This window comes from Nelumbo nucifera, chromosome 4 (genome assembly GCF_055504915.1).
Source record: "Nelumbo nucifera cultivar China Antique chromosome 4, China Antique-T2T, whole genome shotgun sequence".
In the NCBI taxonomy this organism is placed as follows: Eukaryota; Viridiplantae; Streptophyta; class Magnoliopsida; order Proteales; family Nelumbonaceae; genus Nelumbo; species Nelumbo nucifera.
This window is the reverse complement of record NC_142652.1, coordinates 12,155,322-12,181,430: the sequence shown is the minus strand read 5'-3', so window position 1 is coordinate 12,181,430 and position 26,109 is coordinate 12,155,322. Positions and strand designations below refer to the sequence as shown.

Here is a 26,109-nt window from a genome sequence, read left to right as displayed (position 1 = left end):
ATATGCATTTTTATAATGTGATCACTTATATATTATAGTGCATTTTATCCATTTATTCAGGAAAAGATATAGATAGATCATAGGTGGCATTCTTAACTGAGCATTAAGCATGTAAATAAGAACTACAAAGTTGGGAGTAGGAGCTGGATATATATTTATATAGTTTACTGGACAAACTGAGTTGTCGGGCATTCCCGGCCCACAAGCGAAGAAAACTACAGGGCAACAAGCGAGAAAACTACAGTGTGCTAACTCGCACTCCGGCTTTCGCGTGGAGCCTCCCTGGAAATATATGGTGCAATTTCAAGTCTTTGAATCCAGGATGGTAGCTTGTGTTTACCTGTACACAGGAGAGGCCAAGTTTAATGCCTTATGCCCACCATCTTTCATTTAATGAAAGCACAGAAGGGAACAACTTCATAAAAGAAGATGTATAAAATACCAAACAGTCATTCTGAGAGATTCCCATTTGGGAATAACTCATAAACAAGAAAGCAGTCAATATCCCATCAAATAAACAAGGTTTGGATATCTAACATGTGATAAGCTTTTAAATTCCCTGAAAAAAGTATTGAGATATCCATTGTTGATGATATCTTTGTACACCTTCCTAACATTTTCCAGAACCAAAATGGATTAAGAATATATGCTATACGGCCCCCTCATTTCATGAAATAGTTTCAGGATTCAGAAGCTGTTGTATGAGTATTGCCAGAGACTTTTCTTGTTTTCCCCCATCATTTCTGAAACAGCATTCTCATGCTTGGGAAATAGATACATAGGTTCTTAGTTCTTACCTGCTATACCTTGCTCAATAAGGTTTCATACACTTGGATTGTTTGTGGAAGAATAAATTTCCTTAATTGGGAGTTTCTGACATCCAGATTCCCTAGGTGATTGTTTTGATTCTGACGAAGTAAGCAAGAAAATCTATAACTGTTCTATAAATGATTTAAAGAAGTTGCATTATTGCAAGTGTAGTTATAAAAGATTATGCCAAGGTATAAGTACCAGTACTGTAACCCATATGAGGCCTCCAATAAGAAGCTACAAATCTGTAGGAATTAAAGATCATTTTTCTTAACTTGAGGAAAAGTTCACTTATTTTATTTTGTTCACCACAAGTTTTTTTACTCTACAGAAAAAGAAGTTAGTGATGAAAAGAACTGTCATTAAGGCTCAGTTGGATGGAGTACAAAACAAATAGGTAGAGTGCAAAGCCTTGTTTTTTGTATGTATTTGAACTGTACATCGTTGTATTTGTACTCTTTCCGAACTGTGCCTAAGCGATCAATACAAAAAGATCTATTATACAACTAGGATGAGAATGCAAAAAAAGATCTAATTGTCTTTATTTATTTATTTATTTTGAACTAGATCTAGTTACATTGACTGGTTACCACCAGATGCCTAGAAAAAGCGATTAATGTCAAAAAAGAAAAAAAAATCAAAGACAAATATAGTTCCTTCTATTGAACCATTACCGTTAGAAGGATCCTGTATTTAAATATGCCAAACCCAATATTTATCAAGGAACTAATTATATAATTGTTTAGAATGGAAAAAAAAATCCAATGATCCTTGTTCCATTCATCTCTCCGGACGTATGACAAGAAACAAGAAAAAGTTGGGTGAATATATATTCAATTTACACCTTTAGACTATTAATTAACTTCACCAACTGATCATTCCCACTCAATGTTCAACAGGAAGTAACTAAAGCAAAACAGAACAACTCAAAGCCAACGGATGAAAAATACTTAAAATACCTACCTCGTCCAGTGATGTTTTGCCCTTTTGGCTATTTTGTAGACTGTCTTGATCCACTTCTCATGATCAATCCTATTACTTGACTTTGAGACCAAAACCGCAAATCCACAAATATCAATTTCCATTAAATTGACATAGACTGCAGTCTTCACCTATTCATTGCCCAACTTATTGACAGCATCTACAAAAGAAAAAGAAACAGAGCACCCGCCTCCATCATTAATGAGCCTCAACCCCACAACCAAACCATCTACCCTGGAACTCTTCATAAATGCTAAGCAACTCCTCTGCTCGGTGGAATTTTGGAAATCAAGTTAAGCAACTAGTTACAGAGGGGTGGGGCTGGCAAATTGGAAGACTGGTTTCGGTGATAAAAACGAAAACTATGGTGATAGATGGATTTGGGCAGAGCAGCAGTCGTTCTGGTTGCACTATTGATCAATGCTTAGAGCAATATAAATGTGATACCGAAAAGGTATGAAAAAAAGACAAAAATCCTTGCGATTATCTGATGTCATGTCATTACTTTAAGATGGCATGATGTAGCTCATTATGATTGCAAGTCGGGCCGATTAGGTCGGGTTGAGGCCAATCCTACCCTAACCTTAAACCCGACCAGTCCAACTTAATCCAACTTAACCCGAAATCAATTTTGGGTTGGGCCCAACCGAACTTCTTTCCATCCTTTAAAACCTCAGAATTTCTCAATTTTAGATCTTGATTTTCATTACATATATTAATTTTATGTTTTATTAGTATTTGTTTATTGACTTTTTTTTGTGTTCTTTTGAAACAAAATTCAGAAAAATAAGTGTTAAAAATGACTATAGTTTATTATGAGTTATGACTTACGATAAATCTTTCTTAAGCAGCAAATAACATAGACGAGTGATTGACTTCGAGAGATTATATTAATACTATTTGAATCATCTTCTATACTAGTTTCATATTTACATGTACAGAGACCTTGGTTGTCACAACACTCTTTATAAAGGTAGAGGTAGAGGTTTTTCTTTCTCTTTCTTCTTTAGAGGTGACCTCTCTTACAGATTCACCTAATTCATTAACCTTTTTTATGTTTTTAAAGCACTTGTTAGCAAAATGACCCCTTTTTCCACACTTAAAGCAAGTGGCGGTCTTATTATCTCTTTTATTTTTAGAGGATTTTGATTTCTTTCTTTTCTCTCTGGTTTTCTTTTGTGAATTTTGGATTTTCTCCTTTTATGTATTGGTTTAGCATTGGATGGGTTCAAGACCTACTCCAAACTGGTAGCAAAAATCTCCTAATTCTTTTTTCGAGTTAGTATTCTCTCTTTTGATTTGCCCTTTTAGGCGTAAGTCATTGCATAAGTCTAGCCTTATCTATTTTACTATCTGGACATACCCGAACGTATGATGGGTATATTGGATTCTCCCTCCTCCTAGACTTCTAAGGTGGTTCATGACCTTTTCAGTGAATAATGGGGAAAGGCCTGAAATAAATTGTTCTTTCCAAATGGGATCTCTTAAATTAGTTAGCCTATGTACTTTGGACAGAAATATATTCTTATACCATCTAAAATCATATAATGTTTTATACTTAAGATTTATAAGTTGTTCACTATTCTTTCTAGCATATCATCAAAATTCCCTATAAAATGATTTAGTATATTTAATACTAAAGTGGTGATTGCATCTTGAATTGGTTAGCCTTTACTTAAGACCATTTCTCCATCTTCATCCATTTTTTACCGAATTTATGATATAATCTCTTTTAGCTTGGGAAAGGTAATTGTTCCACCATCCTTTAAGTTGGCATGTAAAGCATTCGGTCATTACGGTGGCAATTATTTTTTCTTCATTCCCAGCCAGTTAGTAGCGCTAGCACGTCATATGATGGATCATTTCATGAATTTGGTACTCAGTTTTCCCATCTAAATTCCATGCATAAAATGTACTTCTATCATAACTTACCTGAGGTCTTGCAAATTTCTCAAAAAGTAAGTCTACTAGGGTATGCTTGGGTAATAAGGCTTTTTTATTTTATATGAAAGCTTATTTAGCTCCATTGATGGTGTATTTGATTTTATTTCTATCTCTGATTCTTCGCTTAAAAAATCTATAAAGTGAGTGTCAGATTTTTCTTCTTCTTCTTTCATTTTTTTAGATGATGTTTTTGAAGATTCTCCGCTTAAAAAAGCTTATTTGCTACATCTTTGTAGCTCATTTTGGACAAGTCTAACATAGCCCGTTTGATCCTCATATCTTGAGAAAATTCTCTCACTATTACCATAGCCATAGGCTTTTCTTTTTTAATTGTTGCTATTTTTTATTGGAGACTTCTAGGGCTCTCAATAGGGTTTTAATTCGATTTGTTTCTTTGCCTAAGACGTTCAGATATATATTTATATAATAATAATAATAATAATAATAATAATAATAATAATAATAATAATAATAATAATAAGTTTTAGTTTAATAATTACTTTTAATTTTGTATCCATTTTCATTATAAATAAAAATAAATTTTAGTTTAATAATTATTTTTAATTAATATGATGAATATATAATATTAGAAACATTCTCAAATGTTTTCAACAAAATTTTGTACTTTTTCATTTTTTGTGTTTTATCTTTTAGATGAAAGGCACATTAACTAGAACAGGTGTCACATAGCTATTAGGTGCTCACTCATTGTGCTTAGTTAACGTGCCTACTACATCCGAACCCTAAAAGATGAAGGCCATTTAGTAAGTATTTTGACCTTTTGCTTCTAGGATTTTTAAAATGCATCAAAAGGCTATTTATTGTGCTAAAAGACACAAGAGCTTCTTTTTCAAACTCTTGCAAATTCGAGTTCACCCCAAAAGGGGACCCCCCACAACGTCCCACAGCACATCCCCGCCGTGTATTAGGAACATCTCCCGATGATAGTACCAGAAATGATGATGTCATCATCAGGAGATGTTCTCAATACATGGCGGGGATGTGCTGTGGGACATTGTGGGGCGCCCCCTTGTAGGGTGCAGATCTGAGCTCCCTAGATTCCACATTTTTAAGACTTTGGATCTCCTGCCCACGAAAACTCTGCCTATGTCTACCCACAACACATTACCCCCTGTGAATTGGGAACATCTCTCTTACATAGCACTATGTAGGAGGATGACATGTTCTCCATGTGTGACTGCGATGTTGTGTGGGTAGACATGAGCAGAGTTTGTGTATATAGGACTTTTATGCCTGACTACAATGTCCTTTTATGCATGCATCCTTTCCATCTTCTTGGCTTTCTATTGCCAAACAAAAAAGGACTGAAAATCAATCTTTTGAGCTTGTCGAAAACCAAAAGAGCTAAGAAAGACACACCAAAAGCCTTTTTAGGGCTTGTTGGTTGCCTCTCAATAATGAATGTTGAAAAGAATTGATACATTTTTAGTGGCAATCAGGACATTTGGTTACCATTAGGCTATGTTTGGTTTGAAGGAAAAGGTAGGGAAAGGAAGGGAAAGACATCGGGAGAAGTACCAATCAGCCCAGATCAGAATTTACTAGGCCCAAAGTACAGGGGGAATACATCCTGACTGTGAATTGATGCCAAATTCACGGGCAGGATGTGGTTTATAGGGAGGGAGAGGGCTAGTTGTAGGGGGGGGCTGGAATTCAGAATTCTGCATCGTGTGTTTCTGTACTTTTCCCAAAAGACATCATTTACCTTTCCCTTCCTTTCCCTACCTTTTCCTTCAAACCAAACATAGCCTTATTGTTTCAGCCTTAGTGTATTAAGACAACAAACGTGTACTATAGCCACCATTCTACTTATTGTTTTCCAAAAGTACCCCAAAAAGTTGCTCCTATGTTATAAATTGATAAGCCCTATATGTAATAATAAAAATAATAATAGTAATTATAATAATAATAAATTAATAACTTAATAACAATATAATTATTATTAAATATTTAATCCATCATTATATAATAAATACCTAATAATAAGAAGTTAATTATTTAAATAAATTATAATTATTACTTATTTTTAATTATTATGAATAATTAATATACTAGTTACATAATGACATAATTATTAATTATTAGTTAATTTATTAATTAAAATTTATGTAATTTGCTTATTTTACATATATATCAATTAACTATTATATATATATATATATATATATATATAAAACTATTAGATGCTCATTTCCTAAAAATTAATTAGCTAATTAGTTAACTATTTTTTATTAAAATAATCATAATAATATATTTACTAGTTATATACTTATTAAAACAATTATGTAATTAATACAATTAATAACATTGTAACTGTTTATCATACATACATACATACATACATACATACATACATACATACATACATACATACATACATACATACATACATACATACATACATACATACATACATACATACATACATACATACATACATACATACATACATACATACATAGATAGATAGATAGATAGATATTGATAAATGTTCAAATCTTTAAAATATCTAAATATTTATGTTTTTTTATGAATTCCATTATTTATAAATTATTTTATATTCATTTAATTAATTTTTAATTAGTTTATTAAATAGTAAAATTAACATTCTCATATCCAGGATTAAAATGGTCCATTATCATTTTTCAAAACTCAGCATCCAAATTTCAGAACAACATTCTCTACATTTAGACTTAAAAACCAAGAAAAAATTACCAACTCCAATACACTTCTAAAAGTGATTAATATAGTTTTAGAGGCATTTAGATATCAAACTATAGTCATAAGTACAAAAGAACAAGTTCTTTGTTCTTAAACTGTTTACTTAGCCAAAAATAAAATAAGGTTTTAAAAACCAACATGGAACCAGAACCATTCTGGCCACTGATTTTCAAGTCGACGATTCGACCATCCGGTTCGAACGGATGGCCCATTCCAACTTAAAAAAATAAAAAGATTAAAAATTAAGTAAAATAAAAAATGTCAAAACTGTTGAATGGGTTGAATAGGTCAACGGCTTAACCGTCTGGGTCAGCGGATCGCTAACCAATTCAACGATTTTTTGCTAGAGAACGGGATTAGAGTAAAACAGAACCAGTTGCCTAGATGGTTCCCAAGCCGAATGGTCAAACTACAAATTGTTTATCCCAATCAGTAGAAAATAGCTCACGGGTTAGACATAAATCTCTTTTTTATATTTCTTCTATTTTTAGGCATTTTCTATTATTGAAAATAATAATTCTTATTTTGCTACATTTATTTTTTGTAATATGATGAATAATAATATTAGAGAGATGCTCACTTTATTTTTCAATTTTTTTTTTTTTGCATTTTTTTTATCTTTTATATGTTTTACTATATTATTTAAGATACCATGTATGATCCATTTGAATATGAGATGGTTGGTGGTTCCCTTTCTGGTCGTCCTTTTATGAAATTTTGATGATAAAAGAAGACACCCACTAAACACAATGAAAAATCCGAATAGTATCCTTACTCTATAATGCAGATACATCTAAAGGAGCCAATAGAATGAAATTTGTATCTATTGACCACAACACATTGCTAACCACGTTCATGGAGCCACTCATCAGGAAATCAGTCGTACTTTATAGCGCTGATATTCCTGATGTGCAGCTTGGTGAATGTGGTCAGCAATGTATTGTGATCAGCTGATCCAGACTCCTAAAATGGCACCCCAAAACTCAGACTGTCAGACATGTATGACATCACCTCCTGGAGATCCAAATGAGTCACTGGAAGAGAATATTTTAATTCAAACACGGATACTCAGGAATATTAAATTTTATTAATAAATTAAACTAAAATGATTGGAATGTTTAATATCATTGATAAAATGAACTATGACTTTGATCTTGTACATTATTAATTAAATAAATTGTAAACAACATTTAAAGATATTTGAAAAGAGGTAAGATATTCTATTAATATATGTATAAAATAAAGAATCTCTGAAATGGACCCATGTCCCCTAAAAAAATAAAAGGATGGCCTGATATAAAACAAAACAAAGGAAGCCCATGAGATCAAAAGAATCCACAGAGAATCAGATCGTGGTTTTAAAAACTGACCCAAAAACGAAATTGTTTTTACCACCAGTTCCCAGTCAAATGATTATCGGGTCCAGAACTAGACCCACAACCATGACCAATTCCTGAATCGAATGGCCCAACCCTCCGGTCTGGTCTGGTTTTCATGAACCAGCCATCAAAACCCACCATACAAAATGGGTACTTTCCTTGATTCCTATCCAGACCATAAAATTTGTGTTCCAGAAAAAAAAAAAAAATGTAGCGCTGTTAAGCTGAGAATACCAGCCCAATGGTCTATACTACCAAGTCACCTGATATTTATAACCAATCTACCAAAATTCCATCTCTATGTGAAGTTTTGTTTTTAGTTTTATATAATAGGATAACTCGGACCGATTGAACGCAATGGCTGTGTGTAGAAGGCTTTGGAGTCAATAATAATGCCTCAGGCCAGTTATAAAACACATAGAACTGATCACAATGAATCACATCATATTTGTAATCAATCTGCCAATATCCCATGTGAGTGTGAAGCTTTGTCTTTGTTTTTGTTTAGGGTAATTCAGATTAACTGAACACAATGGCTGTATAAAATTGTGGAACCAATGATAATACTCTGCGTCAGTCATAGAAGCCCCATATATTCTGACTGGTATGGGCATATTATCATTTGAAAATAAAAAAAAATGCTAATTTATTTTTTTTAATAAAATAAAATAAGAAAAATATAAAAAATAAAGAAAATAAATAAATAATTTGTTTAAAAAAGAGATATATTGACATGAATCATCAAAATAGATAACTAACTTCTCTCAAGAAGAATTATCTAACACAATGTCTTATCCACCATAAAATATATCGGTGGCCTATTTCAGCGGCATGTGGACAAAATTAATGAAGATGCTCAACAGCGCATGGTGTATATCAGCAGTTATATATGTTGCGACAAAAGAATTTGAATGCGCTGCCCACCGAGTGCTTGTCATGGAGAGATGTTTCCAAATCACGGGATCACTTTGTCCGTTTCAAAAAAAATAGCCCTTGGGCGATTTCGGCTTCCGTCAGTGCAACTCCATTTAGAATAGTCTTCACAGCTTTGCATTTGGAATATTCTTATAATTGTGTATTTTATTTCATGGGAAGATATTCTCAATATAAGGTTGTAAGAGATTGTTCAAATGGTATAAGTACATGCTTACACTGACGGAAGTTGAACTCAGACTGGACTGTTTTGGGAGCCTCTACATATGATACCTTACCCACATTCATTATGAGATGCCATTCAGGCTCTAAAAACAGCTCAAGCTATCATTGAGGGGATGGGCTGTGGGATACATTTGGGCACGCTTTGTGTGGACATTTCAGATGGGCTTCCCATGGGAGATCGGCTTCCATCAGGGCAAACCTTGGCCTACATCCTTTTGCAACCTTGCATTGAGAATATCTCTCTATGAAATAAAGCACACAAATGGGGAGATATTCTCAATGCAAGGCAGTAAAAGCTGTTCGAATGGGCTTTGCCCTGACTAAAGTCGAACTCTTCTCACGGGTCACTTGGAGGTGTTGAGGTGTGGGGCATGCTCTATGGGGAGCCTATCCCAAATCTAAGATCTGGAAATCAGCTTTAGTGCTCATAAGATCGTATTCATACCATTCGCACAATTCTTAGCAGCCTTGTTGTATTGAGATTAGGCATGTAAATGGATCGGGTTGGATTTGAATAAGGGTTTATTTGAATCTGATCCGATATTGTCCGATTCGATCCAAAGATTCAATAAGATCTTATAGGACTCGATTTGAATTCGAATCCTATCAGTAAGTTGAATCTTTGGATTTGATCCGATTCAACTTATTTTCTTTAAAAATTAATAAACTATATTAATTTAAATAAAATAAGAAACAAAATATACAAGTATTTTTAATTATTTTTATCATATATATACATGTTTTTTATAAAAAAAATAATATAACAAATTTACAAAAATATAATATAAAAAATATATTTATAAATAAATAAATAACAGATATATATGTATTATATATATATTTATTTATTTATTTATTTATTTATATATATATATTTATTTATATATATATATATTTATAAATATATAATATATTGAATCAGATCTTCTCGGATCGGATAGGGGTGATCTGAATCCAATGCGATTTCTGATCGATCCTATTATCTTATCCAATCCGGAGATCTGAACAGGGGTGATCCAAATTCGACCAAATATGATCGGGTCTAATCCATTTGCACCCCTAAAAAATGAAACTAGATTCAATTAGTGCAAAGCCTGTTCAAACACCCATTATAGCCTTGCATTGGGAATATCTCCCAATAAAATAAAGCATAGAAGTACGGAAATGTTCCTGATGCAAGGCTTTAAAGGTTATTCGAACGCCATTCAAACAGGCCTTGCACCGACTGAAGTCGATCTCCTAAAAATTATATAAATACGGAGATATTCTCAAGACACGGTTGTGAAAAGACTTTACGAATGGTGTGAACACAGTCCTTGTGAGCACGGAAGCCCATTTCCAATTTCTGTCAAAAAATGTCGTCACGTACTCATGAAGAGAGCATTAGTGACCATGGTTTTCGAACTGTCGTTGACCCAAATGATCGGACCATACGGCCCAGGAACCATCCATGCAACTGATTCCATTTTACCCAAAGTCGGTCCTTGGCCAAAAACCGTTGAATCGGTCAAGGACCCATTGAATCGGGCAACGGTTTTTGGCCGTCTTTTATTGTATTTTTTTTTTTTTATTGTCAAAAAGGACAATCACGGTCGAACCATCGATCCGAAAATAGGTGGCACGTTTTTTTAAAACGTGACACAGTTATCAACATACAGCCAACCATTGTTCGACACATGTACCATCAGATTTAAACAAGAAACTCGATCACAGCATAGTGAATACGCATTAATCACTGAGACGAGGACAAGTGGCTATTGATTTTTATCCTTTAGTATGTGGCCAGCGTTTACTTATTTCAAACGCAACAATTTGGTAATGCCGTCACGAATACGAACCAATGAGAGAATCGAAATCAAATCACCTTCTCCTGCATGCAGGTTTCATCCAGGAGTCTGTCTAACGTGCGCCAAGAGGACCCACCTTTTTCCATGGCCATTCTAGCCAATTTCTCCAACTCCTTCACCTTCTCCCTCGCCTTCTTTCCCTCTTCTCCCTCCATCAATTCTTTAACCATCTTTTCTATCATCTCTGACTCCACAAAACCTCGAACTGAGCCGTTGTTTGCAACAACTCTCAGACCCATGCCCATCTCCTCCACCACAAACCTTGCATTCAAGTGTTGCTCTGCCATCATCGGCCATGCTAAGATGGGCACCGATGCACACAAACTCTCCAACACCGAGTTCCAACCACAGTGGCTCATGAACCCATTTACGCTTTGGTGATCCAGTATCTCTCTCTGATTAACCCACTCCTTTACGATTAGTCCTCTCTCTTTAACCCTCTCCTCGTAGTCGTATCCATCTTCTAGGAATTTCACTTCCTTCGATTTCACCACCCACAAGAAACTTACCTCAGACCGCTCTAACCCAATCGTGATCTCTCTCAACTGCTCCGTTGAGATACCGACCTGGGATCCAAACGCAACGTACAAGACAGATCGGCCCTCTGCTGACTTCTGGTCCAGCCATTGCATCCATGTGGGCTTCTGGTTCTGGAGGGACTGGACCGTCGGAGGTTCGGCCAAGCAAAGAGGTCCAACACACCAAACCTTGGGCTCGAACTCCCGGTTCCAATATTCTAAATAACCGGGCTCCAGCTCGTAGAAGCTGTTGACCACCGTACCCTGGCTTTTCGACATCGCTACGATCTGCTCTACAACAAATTCAAAATGGGGATCACCGGGTTTAGGGTCTCTGAAGGGATACTCGAAATCGTTTCTAGTGAGTTTGAGCCAAGGGAAGGCAGGAACAGTGAAGGGGTCGTCATCTGAACCGACGTTTGCAAGAAGCCCATCCCGAACCACGACACGGGAGACGGTCGAGGAGAAGTTGTTCATACCGAAAAATACGAGCCTGGGTATACCAAACCTTGACGCAGATTGCAGAGTCCAGCCGAGGAAGCCGTCGGAGATTATGCAGCTGACTCTTGGCAGACTTTGGAGCACTTGTTCAAATTGAGGTTGCATTAATTTGGTGGCATTAGCAAAGGGAACGAAGAGAGACATAGACGAAAGTCGGTCGGTGCTCTCGACTCCAGGTGGGACTTGGGGAACATCTTGAGGGAAGCTGAGGTCCACAACGTGAAATAACGAGGAGTCTGTGTCGGCAAGGGATTGACGGATAAAGGGAGAATTTGCTGTGGTGGTGAAGATGGTAAGGGAGATACGGCGGAGGAGAAGGAGGCGAGCAAGGTGGAGGATTGGGATGGTGTGGCCTTTGGACATGAAAGGAAAGAGAACGATATGAGGAGATGACTGATCAGAAGCCATCTTCTACTTCTTCTTCTCTTCGGAGTTCTGACTCGTCGCCCTACTGTTCCCTCGCTTCTGGGTGTCCGAAGTTTTCGCTTGGTGCTCATTCAAATATATAGCCAATATTAATTTAACATAACAGTTGCAGGCTAACCGGGGACTCCGTTGAAAAATGGAAAATTTTTTAGTCATCCGCTAGTTTACTACACAAACTACTCACTTTTCGTACGGAACCACACATCTCTAAATTCGTAATAAAGATGTTTGGCAGGATTTAGATAAGTGGGTAAGAAATCCGAGTGGTGGGCCGTGGTCCATACATTCTAGAAGGTGTTGTATATAATTAGGGCCGTCAACGAGACGGGTATGGGCCGATTATAGTGAATATATATATATATATATATAAAATTCAATTCCTGATAGGTTCAGTAATTTTTAGATGTAAAATCGAATTGATCGGCTTTTGGGAAAATCGGGTCTGATTCGATGGACCCGATTATAGTGAATACATACATATATATATATAATATATACAATACATTATATATTTTATAATTTATTTGTATATTATATATATAATTTATTTAATATTATATGTGTTATATGTAGATAACTCAGTTCGGGACAGAATGAAACCGGTTTCAAACTGATAATAATTGACGCTATGTCAAGACCTAGAACCAACTCATTGTTCCAATTCCTAGAACTAAAACTGGCTCAATCGGTTTGGATCCATCGGGTTAGACCTGACCTGTTGACAGCCCTATATATAATTTGTAGATCAGTAATGAACTAGAGTACTTGAAATGACATTATAAATTTTTGTATCTAAAAAACCACTTTGTATATTAAAGGTGTTTGTACCTTCTTTTTTTGGATTTTGAGACGGGGGAAAGTTGGTCAATGGAATTTTGGTTCCTATTGACCAAGAATCTTATGTTCATTTTTTAGATTAATGTGGGGACCAAGGAAAGTTTGTTTTCCCGGGCATACTCATCTCCTACTTGGGTAATTAACTCTCACCTAGGAAAAAAGTTGTTAACACTTGAATGGGACAAAAATGCCCCTTTTAATAATGGATTTTTATGACTAAAATGGTTATTATCTTATTTACCCAAGAAATAAAAGAACATGAGTAAATGCACTTATCCGAGTAAGTGTTTTTTAGGAAAAACTTACCCAAGTAATTACATTTACCCGCGTAAGTAACTTACTAAAAAGTGAGCGGAGCCTTAGTTTCCAATTACATCTTTCTCATATTCTCTTAAAACCTCTCGATTTCTCTTAGGTTCTGTTTGGTTTGCAGTCAGAATTAAAATTCCTTAGAATTGGAATCGAAATGGTCTACCATAGCCTGTTTGGTTCAGACGAAAATCAGTATCAAATCAAAATTAAAATCAGTCGGAATGGGATTTCATTTGCAAGGGAGGGCAGATGCTTATGAACATCTTGTTGGTCCTATCTTTGATGGTGAACCCAAGTAATTGGGTCCTATCTTTGATAAGGTGTTGGACTATGTTGTTGGTCCTAATTAAGTGATTTTATTATTAAACACTTCCCCACCACCCACCCACAACTTAAGGTTTGATTTCTTTTCTTGGACAACATCATTCATAAACATTTCCCTTGTCTTTCCTTTAATTTAGTTTTTGATAGACATGGATAACAAGTCTGGATTTGGTCCCAACAGCCATTGTAGTTGTATATTGGGCACTTTTGCCATGAAGGACAAGGGAGATATTCCCAGTATACGGCTGCAATGGTTGTTGGGACCCTGCATTGGGGTCACATCATCCAACCCACAACCCAGTTTGTTTATTTCTTCTACTCGAGAAGTTAAGGTAAGTTGGTAGATGCGGTTGTTGAGTTTTCTTCAAATCTAACTTCACTTGCTCTGCACGCACTCTTGATAGGATTCTTACACTACCACCCATTTTCCTTATATCTTCCAATGTTTTCAATTTTCGTCATTTTTGGTTTGAGAAAGAAATCAGATTTTTCATTTATACGGGTCCAAATGGAGTTCTTTTTTCACTTTTAGTTGAGATACGTAGATTGAAGCAAAGGCGTGAGGAGCTTATGATCAGTTTACAAGAGGCTGAGAGAAGAATGGACCTAGCTAGAGTTGTAGACCTGAGAATGGAGGAAGAAAGTAGCGGCCAATGCTTTCTCATTGTTAGCGTTTTGGGTTGAAGAATGACGGGGTAATTTTGGTATATTGCAAAATGGACCGAATATAATCAAGGGTAAAATAGTAAATTAATGATGTGTGTTAGTCAAGTTACCATTATCTGCTTTGGACATTTTGAAAAGTTGTGAATTTAAGAGAATTCATAAAAAAGTGATGGTGGATTTTGGACAATTACCCTTTATTTTAAAAGTGAGAATGTAGTGTGAAACTTTTTGTGGACTAAAATTACCCTCTATTTATTTGTTTGATAAAGGGTAGAAAATCATTTTATTACAACTTTAATGCCAATTTATGGCTACTAAAATGCCCATATTTGTTTATTTATAACATCTCTAATTGTAAGGGTTAAAAATGTAACTTCAATTATTACTTTTCACCCCATTTAATCCCCTTTCATTGAGTCTTATACTTAAAGGTATTAACTCTCATTTTCTCTTATTAAATCATATATTTTAAGTTATTTTTTACCAATAAATGATACTAATTAGATCTATGTCAATATTTTTTACAATATAAACCCATATATTTTAAAACTGGCTAAAAAACAAAAGCATTCTTTATCTAAGTGATGGCTAAGTAATTCAACCATTCAAATCAAATTGAAAAACCTATGAAGTCATAGTTAAGTAATAAAATTTTTAAAATAGAAATAAATATAGAAAATTACAAAAATGCAAAAAAATTAGACACATTTACGATACTTTTATTAATCAAACTAAAGAAATAAGTGTCATAAAAAGAAATATTTTTATTGATAATGAAAATGAAATATAAACTTTAGAACTAACTAAAAATGAAATTATTTTACTATTTGACAAAGATCAATAGTTCAACTTTTAGGTCAAATGTATTAACATTTAATGTCATAAATAAATAATAAAAATTAATAAAATATAAAAATACATAAGTTACAAAAAACATTCAGGCACATATATTAATTAATTATCATATAAAAGTAAGTGTGACATACCAAAATTATTTTTACACAAAAATATAAAAAAGTAAAGAAAAAATTGAACACATCTATAATTCTATATTTACACTACTATTAAAGATATAAATAAGATTGTAGACCTTTCTTTTAACTAAAATACTTATTTTTGAATTTAATCTCTATTTAATTTTGATGTTTAAATTGTAAATTGAACTACTACTTTTCACCTCATTTAATTCTCTATTTTTAAATCTTACATTTTTTTATAAATGAATAGAAAAAACACCAAAAAGATAAAATATTGTAAAAAGAAGAATCTAACCAAGCAGGTAAACCTGCAATGATACTTGAAACTTCATAACTCGATCTAATTATCACGTGTTTAGATGAAGTGTTTATATAATCAAATTTGGATTTTGCAATATGCATCCGATTAATAATAAAAAGCAAAAAACATATAAAATCAAAAAAAAATAAAAATACGTATTTATAGCAATTTTTTTATGGTAGTGATTCCCTTTGTGGTCATCTTTTTATAAAACATTGATGATGAAAGAAGACATCCACTAATCTACATGAAAATAAACATAAAGGCTCAGTTTGGAAAGAGTACAAATACAAATATGTACAATACATATATATACAAAATAATGTAAAAAAAGATTTTGCACTCTATAAATTTGTATTTGTACTCTTTCCAAACTAAGCCAAAGGCTCTGTTTTGAAGCGATGCAAATGGAGTATAAATCGCAGTTCAGGGTAAATTTACACTCTAGTTCATTTTTACTTGTATTTGACAATATTACATTTATGCATTGACAAATGCCAGACCAATGCATATTTACATTGATAATAAGATGTAAAAGCACATCAATAAAAAAGAAGTAAATTTGCATTAATGTGGGTTTTTGACAAAAAAAAAAAAAAAACATATGCTTTATTGGAATTCATGTTTGCATCCATTACAGCTAAAAGTCTATTTAGTAAAAAAATAAATTTGTCAATTCAAAACTAACCCAATTTTGGAACTTATATGAACCGTTTTACACTCTATATATTTACATTGTTTGAGGAACAACTAAAATGACACGCACCCCTAAACTCAATAAATTCGGTCATGTATGACATCACCTGTTCATTTTGATAGAATGAGTGGTGCATATATAAGCGCATACTGTCTAAACTCATCTCCAACACTCATCCAAACACATGGAGAGGATCCAAATGTTTTTAGTTCAACACAGATACCCTAGGACCATAAAGAGTTTTTGTTGTTTTCCGAATTCTTAAAAGTGATTTAGCTATCAGACATTTGGGGAGGGAAACGTGACATTGACATTGATATGCAATGCAGCAATGGGTGGTAAATAAGATCCATGGCGGAGGGGGAACCATACCAAATACCTACATAGGAATCCGGATCTACTCCTCACACCCAAATCACAGCATGTCCTGAGTCCTGACCATACATCGTAAACATCTCCTGTATATTTATTATTCATGGGAAAATGTTTCCAAATATATGGCTGTGAGGTCGGTTGGTATAAGGAACAGATTTCAATTCACCACAGAGAGTCTGCATTTCCACAGATTTAATCACGTGCCTCCTATTATGGAGGGATGTTGAGTCATAATGTCAACGATCAGCTCATCAACAACCTATTTAATTTGATGTTTGCACATGATGTAGGTGGTGTGGTAAGACTAAATGTGGAGGTCTAATTGAATTAAGATTCAAAGTATCAATATGATACGAGTTTCGATTGTATCGTATCGGTACTTAGAAATGGTCGAAACTCTATTTTTTTTAGTTTTTTTTTTAATTTTAGTTTTTTAGGAAGTCTTTAACATGCTTTTTATTATTAAAAAAATTGGGGGTCCGAAACACCTGGAAACAGACGTTTCAGATTATATCTTTTTCAAAAGCTACGATACGATATGCCCCGTATCGGGTGTATTGTATCGATACTTTGAATCATGATTGAAGGGCGAAGAAAGGTGATGGTGCACGATCTGGTTGCTCCTACTGGATGTCCTGTTGTAAGTGAATTTGGTTTGATGGTGCTATCGTCCATCACAGGAGTACAATGGCTTCAAATTCATCACAGTTCCATGGCGAGTTATAGACTCGTCACAGGCTTGCGTTGACTTGTGTTTTGCCATTGTGTTTCTGTGTGTAAGTTTGGTACCTTCATTGTAATCGTAGTGATGATAGACAATATGTACTTATACATGGATTATTGATACGACGGAGGAGGAGATGGGATTGCCACTCCCAACCAGTGGGAGTATATTCAAATAGAATCTTATCCTTTGGATGTGAATCTATTTTGAATATTAAATTTTATTAATAAATTAAACTAAAATTGTTGAAATGTTAGTATTATTGATAAAATGAACTATGAGTCTATGACTGATTATCTGATCTTGTATATTATTAATTAAATGAATTGTATATAAAATTATAAAAGTGAAATTAAAATTGTTTTTTTTTTTAATTTGAAAAGAGGTAAAGCATTCTATTAAACAACGTTTTAAAAAATGATTCGGAAACGGAATCGTTCTGGCCACCGGTTTCCGAGTCAACGGTTCAACCGCCTGAGTAAACAGTTAACTTTTTCAACGATTTTTTATCAGATTCTGGATTTTGGGTAAAACGAAATCAGTTGCTTGGACAGTTTCCAAGTCGAACGGTCCGACCATCTGGCTCGACGGCAATTCAAAAACGCTGCTATTAAATAAGGAAAATAAAATATGTATAAAGTAAAGGATACCCGAAATGGGCCTAATCCCACCAAAAAACAAAAGGATGGGCCTTTGAGTGTGAAATTTTGAATTTTTGTTTTTGTTTTTGACTAAGATAATTCAGATTGGCCGCATGCAATGGTTGTATAAAAGGTTGTCGAGCCAATTGTCCACGCCAATCATAAAACAGGGCACACAATAAGTCACGTTATATTTATAATCAATCTGCCAACATTCCATGTGAGTGGATTTTTGTTTTTGTTTAGGATAACTTGGATTAACTGAGCACAATGTGTGTATAGAATGCTGTGGAATCAATGATAAAACCCCACCTCAGTCATAGAAGCCCTATGTATTCTGACTAGCATTATCTTTGGTTTCACAGCCCATTAAGACTGCATTTGACATTACTTATTTTAAGGAATTTTCTCCTTTCTAGTTAAAAACTCAATGTTTATAAGTCCTTGCAATAAATAATACCAAATACAACCTAAACATCCAACGTTAAATTCTGACTCTGGTCAACGAAAATTGCACCCCTAAACCAAAGTCATTAGAATGAATCGATCTAGAGAACAAAGACTCAAACGACCCAAGAAGCCAAAAAGCGGGCTGACCAAGAAAATCGATAGAGAGGGAGTTGTAATTCAATCACCGACTGATTGATGCAGTTAGGGGTGATCATTTCTAGCCCAGCCCGGAAGCCATGTCCTCATGACCTCAGGTCCAAACCCACCTGGAAAACTTCAGGCCCAAAAACCGATCTTGGGCCTGGCCCTCAACATAAGAAAACTCTGGGCGGAAGGGATTCCTCTCTTCCTGTTTCAGGCTTTGGGATAAGGTGCTTCATAAGTCTGGTGGGTAGCACAACCCCAAGTCCCCAATCATCTTAAAAGGTCAATAATGCTTAAAAAGTAAATTGAAAAAGGATGTTGAGAATGAATGGTATTAATTTATCAACAAAACATTTAACACTTCTTTTTATCTAGACCGGACACAAACCCGAATGCACATTGGGTCAAGGTTTTACCACGACCCAAAAATGACATAGAAAAATCAGCTCATCTCTTGGCTTGTTTTGGATTTGTTGCTTTTTTTCTTTAGTGTGTGTGTTTTAGAGAGTGTTCTTCCTGAGTGGCTGTCCATGGCTGTAGAAGATGACAGAAGTGATGGTTGTTTTAGTGTAGGCTTATTAAATATGTGTTTTAGATATTGAAATTAAGTATGTGTTTGGTTTTATGGGTATTTATTAAATAAACGTTTATTTGAAAAACTGTTACTTTAAACATTCATTGTTATTGTTGTTGGGTTAGACATTTCAAGTAACATCCCATTTCGTTTTTATAAAGGAAACAAAAATTTGAGGTTTCACCCAACACTTCATGCATATATTTCTATTTTTTAATGTTGTTTGATAAATATTAAAATCAAACAGTGGTTTTACGCACAATAAACGTTTATGTGATGGCATTAACCCCCATAAAACCAAACATAGCCAAAAAGGCCACACATCGGCACATCTTGTTGTAGGTGTGTGAGATTAATTAGCAGCCTTCCTTTTGAAAATAAATTGCCACAGGGGTATTATTTCTGAGAAAAAGGAAAAAAAATAATAATAATAATAATTAAAGAAAGAAAGACTGCATTAAAGAAAATGTCATACCCATCGAAATTGAATTGATTGAATATGGGACTTTGCTAGCTATATAATGTTAAGAAATATTTGATTGAACAAAGATATTTACAGTCCTGGAGAACATAGCTATTAACTGCATCAGATTCAGTAGTTAGTGGGGATTCTTCCCATTGCACACCAACTATTGTATATATGTTCAATACCCCTTGTAGTGTTGCAATTCAGAGATCAATGTCCGGGCTGCTGCCTTATTTATCTTACTTTTGTTTTGGCCAATAGCCACAGCCCGGATCACCTGCCAACGAAATACACTCCAACACCCTACCAACAGGATTTGACACCACATACATGATGATGGGTGGGCCCCAGTTTCATGGTGAGATATGCGGTGTTTGGTAGGGTGTTGGAAGGTGTATTATCGGCAAAGGAGATCCCAATTACAACTGTTGTAGCCAGCAGGCAGCAGCAGATCTAGATATTTACTTGTTTCAATTCAAGCATAATTGCCAAGTTTACGACGTTCTCTTGCAGACTTCATCAAGAAACCGGTCTAAAGTGCGCCAGGAGGACCCACCTTCATCTATGGCCGATTTAGCTGTTTTCGAAATCTCCATCATCTTCTTCCTCGCCTTCTCTCCGTCTTCCCCCTCCATTAATTCTTTCACCATCTTCTCTACCATCTCTGACTCTATAAAACCTCGAACTGAACCGTTGTTTGCAACAACTCTCAGACCCATGCCCATCTCGTCCACCACCAACCTTGCATTCAAGTATTGGTCCGCCATCAGCGGCCAAGCTAAGATGGGCACCGATGCACAGATACTCTCCAGAACCGAGTTCCAACCACAGTGGCTTATGAACCCATTTACGCTTTGGTGCTCCAGTATCTCCCTCTGATTGACCCACTCGCTCACGACTAGCCCTCTGTCCTTAACCCTCTCCTTGTATCCATCGACCAGGAATTTCACTTCCCTGGATTTGATCACCCATAAGAAACTCACATTAGACCTCTCCAACCCCTCTGCGATCGCCTGAAATTGCTCCTGCGAGATCTCAGCCTGGGTTCCAAATGCAACATACAAGACAGACCGCCCCTCTGCTGACTTGTGGTCGAGCCATTGCATCCATGTCGGCTTCTGGTTCTGGAGGGGCTGGGCCGTCGGAGGTTCGACCAAGCAAAGAGGTCCCACACACCAAGCCTTGGTGTTCTCATGCTCCCGATCCCAGTATTCTATAAATCTTGTCTCCAGCTCGCAGAAGCTGTTGACCACTATACCCTGGCTTTGGGAAGCCGCTATGCCTTCCTCTACAATAAATTCGTAATGGGGACCGCTGGGCTCAGCCATGTCAAAGGGATGAGTGAAATCGTTCTTAGTGAATTTGAGCCAAGGGAAATCAGGAAAGGTAAAGGGCTCGTCGTCTGATTTGACATTTGCGATGAATCGATTATGAATCACGGCATGGAAGATGCTCGCGGCGAAGTTGTTCATCCCATAGAATATCGCCCTGGGTATTCCGAACTTGGACGCAGACTTTTGTGTCCAGGAAAGGAAGCCGTCAGAGATAATGCAGCTGACGCTTGGAAGACTTTGGAGAACTTGTTCAAAGTCTGGCTGCATCAATCTGGTGGCTTTAGCAAAGGGGACGAAGAGACTCATAGACGGAAGTCGATCGGTGCTCTCGACTCCCGGTGGGATTTCGGGAGCATTTTCTGGGAATTTGAGCTCCACGACGTGAACCAACGAGGAGTCTGTGTTGGAGAGATGTTGACGGATAAATGGAGAATTTGCCGGGGTGGTGAAGAAGGTGACGGAGACACGGCGGAGGAAGAGGAGGCGAGCAAGGTGGAGGAGTGGGATCATGTGGCCTTTGGACATGAAAGGAAAGAAAACGATATGAAGAGATGACTGCTGATTATTAGAATCCATCACTTATTTGTTCTTGTTTTTCTGACTCGTCGGTCGTCTACTGTTCCCCAGCTCCTCGCTATACGTTTACGTAGTAGTTTTAATTTATTGGTGAGGTTTGACGTTTGAGTCGGTCGGTGTTCATGCAAATTTACATATAGCCATTACCATTACAATTGCAGACGTCAAGGTTTTATGTTGATTCATGACAAACGAATTTTGGTAGCTTAAGTCGTGAGCTTTGCCGTATAATCCTGAGCTTTTTTGCACAGTAGTAATAAAAACGAATGGCTTGGCGCACTCCGGAATCCGAATATATAGTTGCCGCTCCGGCGGTTGAACGGTTCTTCCTTAATAAATGAAAAGTGAAAACGGATGTATGAAGGGTCTACCTTTTCTTCCTGTTTTCATCACCAGCTTCATTCCGGCTTTGAAGGAAATCTCTTGGTACGTACTCGAAACTTGAAAGTTAGTTAGGTAACCGCTGTTTAGTTCATTTTGCTACGACATTGTCGTGGCCCAGGGCTAAAACAGAAAATCATGACCCTAGTAGTGGCCCCACCAAGAAAAATAAGCCAACAGAAAATCATGACCCTTCATTCTGTAATTTTCATTAGACGTTTTCCATCCTCCTGTTTAAACATACAATGGACATACTCACTTATAATTGTTCAAAAACTGTTCAACTGTTCAAAACTATGTTAAAATATAAATTATTTTGTTTAAAGATACTGCCACGTAATATGTTTATTAAGGGCTTTGATTTAGTTGTTTCAGCGCAGGGTTAAGAGTGTCATAACAAATGTGGGTTGACCCAGGTTTTGGAAAGAAAATAGTACTAAGGGGTGCTCACGGTCGGTTGACTTATTTTTTAACCGGTAATCAAAACCAAATTGAAGCTATTGGTTAACCATCGGTTTTTTATTATTTATAATATATTATAAAAAATATAAATATATAATAAAATACTAAATATATATAATATTATATTTTAAATAATATATTATATATTATAAATATATATATTTATATATACATATTTATTAATTTATAGTGTATAAAAATATAAAATATATATAAATATATGTATACCAATCGGTTTGGTTAATCATCGGTTTTCTATTTATCGAACCGATACCTTTGGTTTTTAATTAAAATACCAAACTGAAACTAATGAGGGGTGATTTGGCCCGACCTACTCATATATAGACACGTGGAAGCGACCTACTGATTGGACCTTGACTCAGCACTTTCTAGAAGTTCACCAATTGTCTCCGAGCTCTTCGGGATCACATCGCACGACTGTAGGTCTTATCCCTATCCCGCTCAGATTGGACGGGCTCAATAAGCCTTATCAGATAGCATGAAATCCTCCTGGTGCGGAATAGACTCCTAACAGCGTAGGCCGAAGATCTCGGAGGCGTTTCGTGAGACCCACGGAAGCTCATCTATTTAAGGACACCAACCTCAACGACATAAGGTATGCGTGATTTACTGCTTACTAGCACTCTTGCATTCGAGATTACTAGCTCGCACATCCAAGTACTGACTTAAGCATCAGAGCGCCCACGCCGAATAAACTACCCCGAGTCCTCTAAGCTTCTTTCTTTTGCAATTCGAACATTCAACTAAGCAATCGACGTCTGAACTACCATCCAACTAGGAGCAACCAGATCGCACTCCATCATAAACCAAACTGATAGATTAGATTAATCAAAATTTTGATTTGATTTCAATCGATTCGATTTTTCTTGCTCACCCCTAGAAATCAGAAAAACAAGAAAAGACTAAACTAACTACTCGAGCTATTTTGGTGTCTGAACATGGATAATTGTAGAACCAAAATGGACGAGTTTTAGTTTAAGAGTCATAGAGATTTAATGGGAACCACAGGATAGGAACAAATAGCCCGGATCCGATCCAAATAGATTGAATTTGTCATGTTTATTGGATTAGATTTGTTTTTGGTGTTTATTGGATTAGATTGGAGTCATTGGACCATAGCAAATATAAACCTTTGTATTACGGTTTTTTATTTGGAGAAACATAAAGAATTTTGTTTCAGCCGGGAATATCTCGCATGAATAAAAATTTAAAAGGGATAAGTGGACTGTAATTCCCCTCAGAAATCTGAAATTACAGCCAGTCTATTAGTAGTTCCCTATAAATCGCATCCTGACTGAGGATTTAGCATCAATCCATGGTCAGGATTCAATCTACTCTTAGAAATTTTAGCTCCACCCTAGGGGTGGATTGAACGGTTAAAACCCTAATTTAAAATTAGAAACGTTTCAGATGCACCACTGAAAGAGAACAGATCTGCTCCTCACAGAGGGCGCCTCACACTCACATCCTACCATGCATTGGGAATATCTCCCATACTTTTAAATTATTATTCACGGGAGATATTTCCAATGCACGGTGGATGTGCATGTGAGTCGCCCAAGTGTGAGGAGCAGATCCTGTCTCCCACTGAAACGTGCCGTGAGATCGGTGTAAGACATGCTCTGTGAGGAGTAGATCCTAACTCCCAAAAGCGGCTTCTGATGTTCTAAGTTGGGCCCCACACAAGAACAGCAGAAGCTATGTTTGGTAAAAATCCAGAAAGTTGATTATCGTGTTAACAAAGGAACACAGCTGAAATAGAAAGCATTACCAGGTAGCTTCTCCGGAACACAGGTGCTCAATCAGTATGGCTGAATCAACACACCTCGACTGCAACGCAGAATCCGTCACAAATGGGTTCTAACTTCCAAGATTTTGCCTTTGCTAAATTGTGAACCCATCACCATCCAGTGTAAGTGTATTTATGGATTGGCTATTGATCGGCCTGAATTGAGCATGAAAATAAGGAATACTTGGCCCATCAGGACTCCCCAAGTAACAAGTTGAGCCAGATATTGAAGCCCAAAGAACTGGTCTACACTACACAATTTGGTAACTGTAATTTTTCTCCCTAGGATATTGATCCATTAAAGCAAGGACCATGGCCCATGGGGGTGTTAATGTCACTCCCAGACTTGAACCAGAAATTGTGTGGAGACAGTCAGCTCAGCCTTCCAATAGACAATCAAATTCTGCTCTAACAATTAGAACATTCGCAGAGCACAATTTATTTGATAGTGATTTATCCATAAATCAATAAGGCATTATATTGCAAGCATGGCCGAAAGGGCATGTTGGTTAAATGAATTTTATTTTATGCAGAATTTGGGGGGCTGCATCCAATTTCTGAAATTGGGGGAGGATTTGATCTTCTACTATAGATGGAAAACTAAGTGAACTATAAAATTTGTCAACATGGTTTTATCTTTGAGTCACCCAATTTCATCAACCATGACAAGTAATTGCAAAGAAATCCAGCAAATTAAAAGGGTCAATTTAAGAGATTGCAAGGAAACCAACCAAAGATTGGCAAATTCTGAAGGAGATTGAATCAAAATGAACTAATAATAGCAGATATATGTTTCCTTACAACATGAAGAACCTTGAAAGCCAAACAGTTTGCAAACCCAAGGATTCAAAAACCACCCAAATAGGGAAATGAATCAAGAGTATCTGATCTCATGTCATGTGTGTCTGTATACTTAACAGAGTAACAGACAACAGGAACATCACTTGGTGTGCATGTATATCTGTTGGTATTCTAAACAGCAAGTTCTGTAGCCAAGGTGTGCAAAGGAGCTGGATTGGAGCTCAATTGAAGCCCGACCTCAACTGGCTGTGTCTCCAACACTTCGCTTCCAACCTCAATAGAATGACTACTTTCTTCACCCATGACCATGCTGACCTTCTGATCAGAGTCGACGCTGGTTCGACAAATAGGGCAAATGGGTGTCTTCAACAACCATGAATCCACACAATTAGCATGGAAGCTGTGCCTGCAAGGAAGTAGTCTACACTTGTCTCCCACCTTGAAGTTCTCCAGGCAAACAGCACAGTCTACTGGACTACTGCCCTTCTCTCTTGCTTTGAAATCAAAGCAAGGAAGCCTCTCCAAATCATCAAGCGACATGCTGTTAGTTCCACCATTGTTGGCCCTCTCAACCATGGTGTCTCCCATCAACCCTCTCCTGAAAGCCCTCCCAACAATACAAACATGAATGAAGACCAAAAAACTAATGCCCACAAATAACAATATTACAGAGAAGACAACTGCCATCACTATAATCTGTGTTGCAATTTCCACAGCCTTGTTAGTCATTAAAAGTCTCCCTGAACGCTGAAACTTCAGCTTGTCATTCCAACCATCACCTACAAAGCACAAATTCTCGCTCTTCCATTCTTTTTAAGCAATATCCAGTTACACTCACTCCCATTCAATTCTCCTTGGAATACCCTGAACCAATTTTGTGATCCAACCTCACTGAAAAACGTTATCATGAAAGCAAAATCCATGACTACACAACCAGTTCTATCTACCTCC

At 36.2% G+C, this 26,109-nt stretch overlaps 1 protein-coding gene, 1 long non-coding RNA gene and 2 pseudogenes across 4 annotated transcripts; all 4 read right to left on the bottom strand.

Moving 5' to 3' along the window:
- Positions 1 to 71: 71 nt before the first annotated feature.
- Positions 72 to 2,411, bottom strand: LOC148792020 (uncharacterized). The gene is made up of 2 exons (XR_016085143.1): positions 1,774 to 2,411; positions 72 to 340 (listed from the first exon to the last, which is right to left on the bottom strand). It is a non-coding gene; the product is annotated as an uncharacterized LOC148792020 (long non-coding RNA).
- Positions 2,412 to 10,703: 8,292 nt separating this feature from the next.
- LOC104607894 (UDP-glycosyltransferase 90A1 pseudogene) lies at positions 10,704 to 12,448 on the bottom strand (annotated as a pseudogene). The gene has a single exon (XR_016085767.1). The product of XR_016085767.1 is annotated as a UDP-glycosyltransferase 90A1 pseudogene (transcript).
- Positions 12,449 to 19,801: 7,353 nt separating this feature from the next.
- On the bottom strand, positions 19,802 to 21,901 carry LOC104608061 (UDP-glycosyltransferase 90A1 pseudogene; annotated as a pseudogene). Its single transcript, XR_016068495.1, has one exon. The product of XR_016068495.1 is annotated as a UDP-glycosyltransferase 90A1 pseudogene (transcript).
- A 3,428-nt stretch (positions 21,902 to 25,329) lies between these two features.
- LOC109115469 (receptor homology region, transmembrane domain- and RING domain-containing protein 1-like) lies at positions 25,330 to 25,845 on the bottom strand. Its single transcript, XM_088903706.1, has one exon. It carries the CDS (start codon positions 25,843 to 25,845, stop codon positions 25,330 to 25,332), a length of 516 nt encoding a protein of 171 aa, XP_088759832.1.
- Positions 25,846 to 26,109: the final 264 nt, after the last annotated feature.

Bases quoted from the DNA above. Each gene is read 5' to 3' on its own strand.
- LOC109115469 (XM_088903706.1), bottom strand. From the start codon at position 25,845: ATGGCAGTTGTCTTCTCTGTAATATTGTTATTTGTGGGCATTAGTTTT.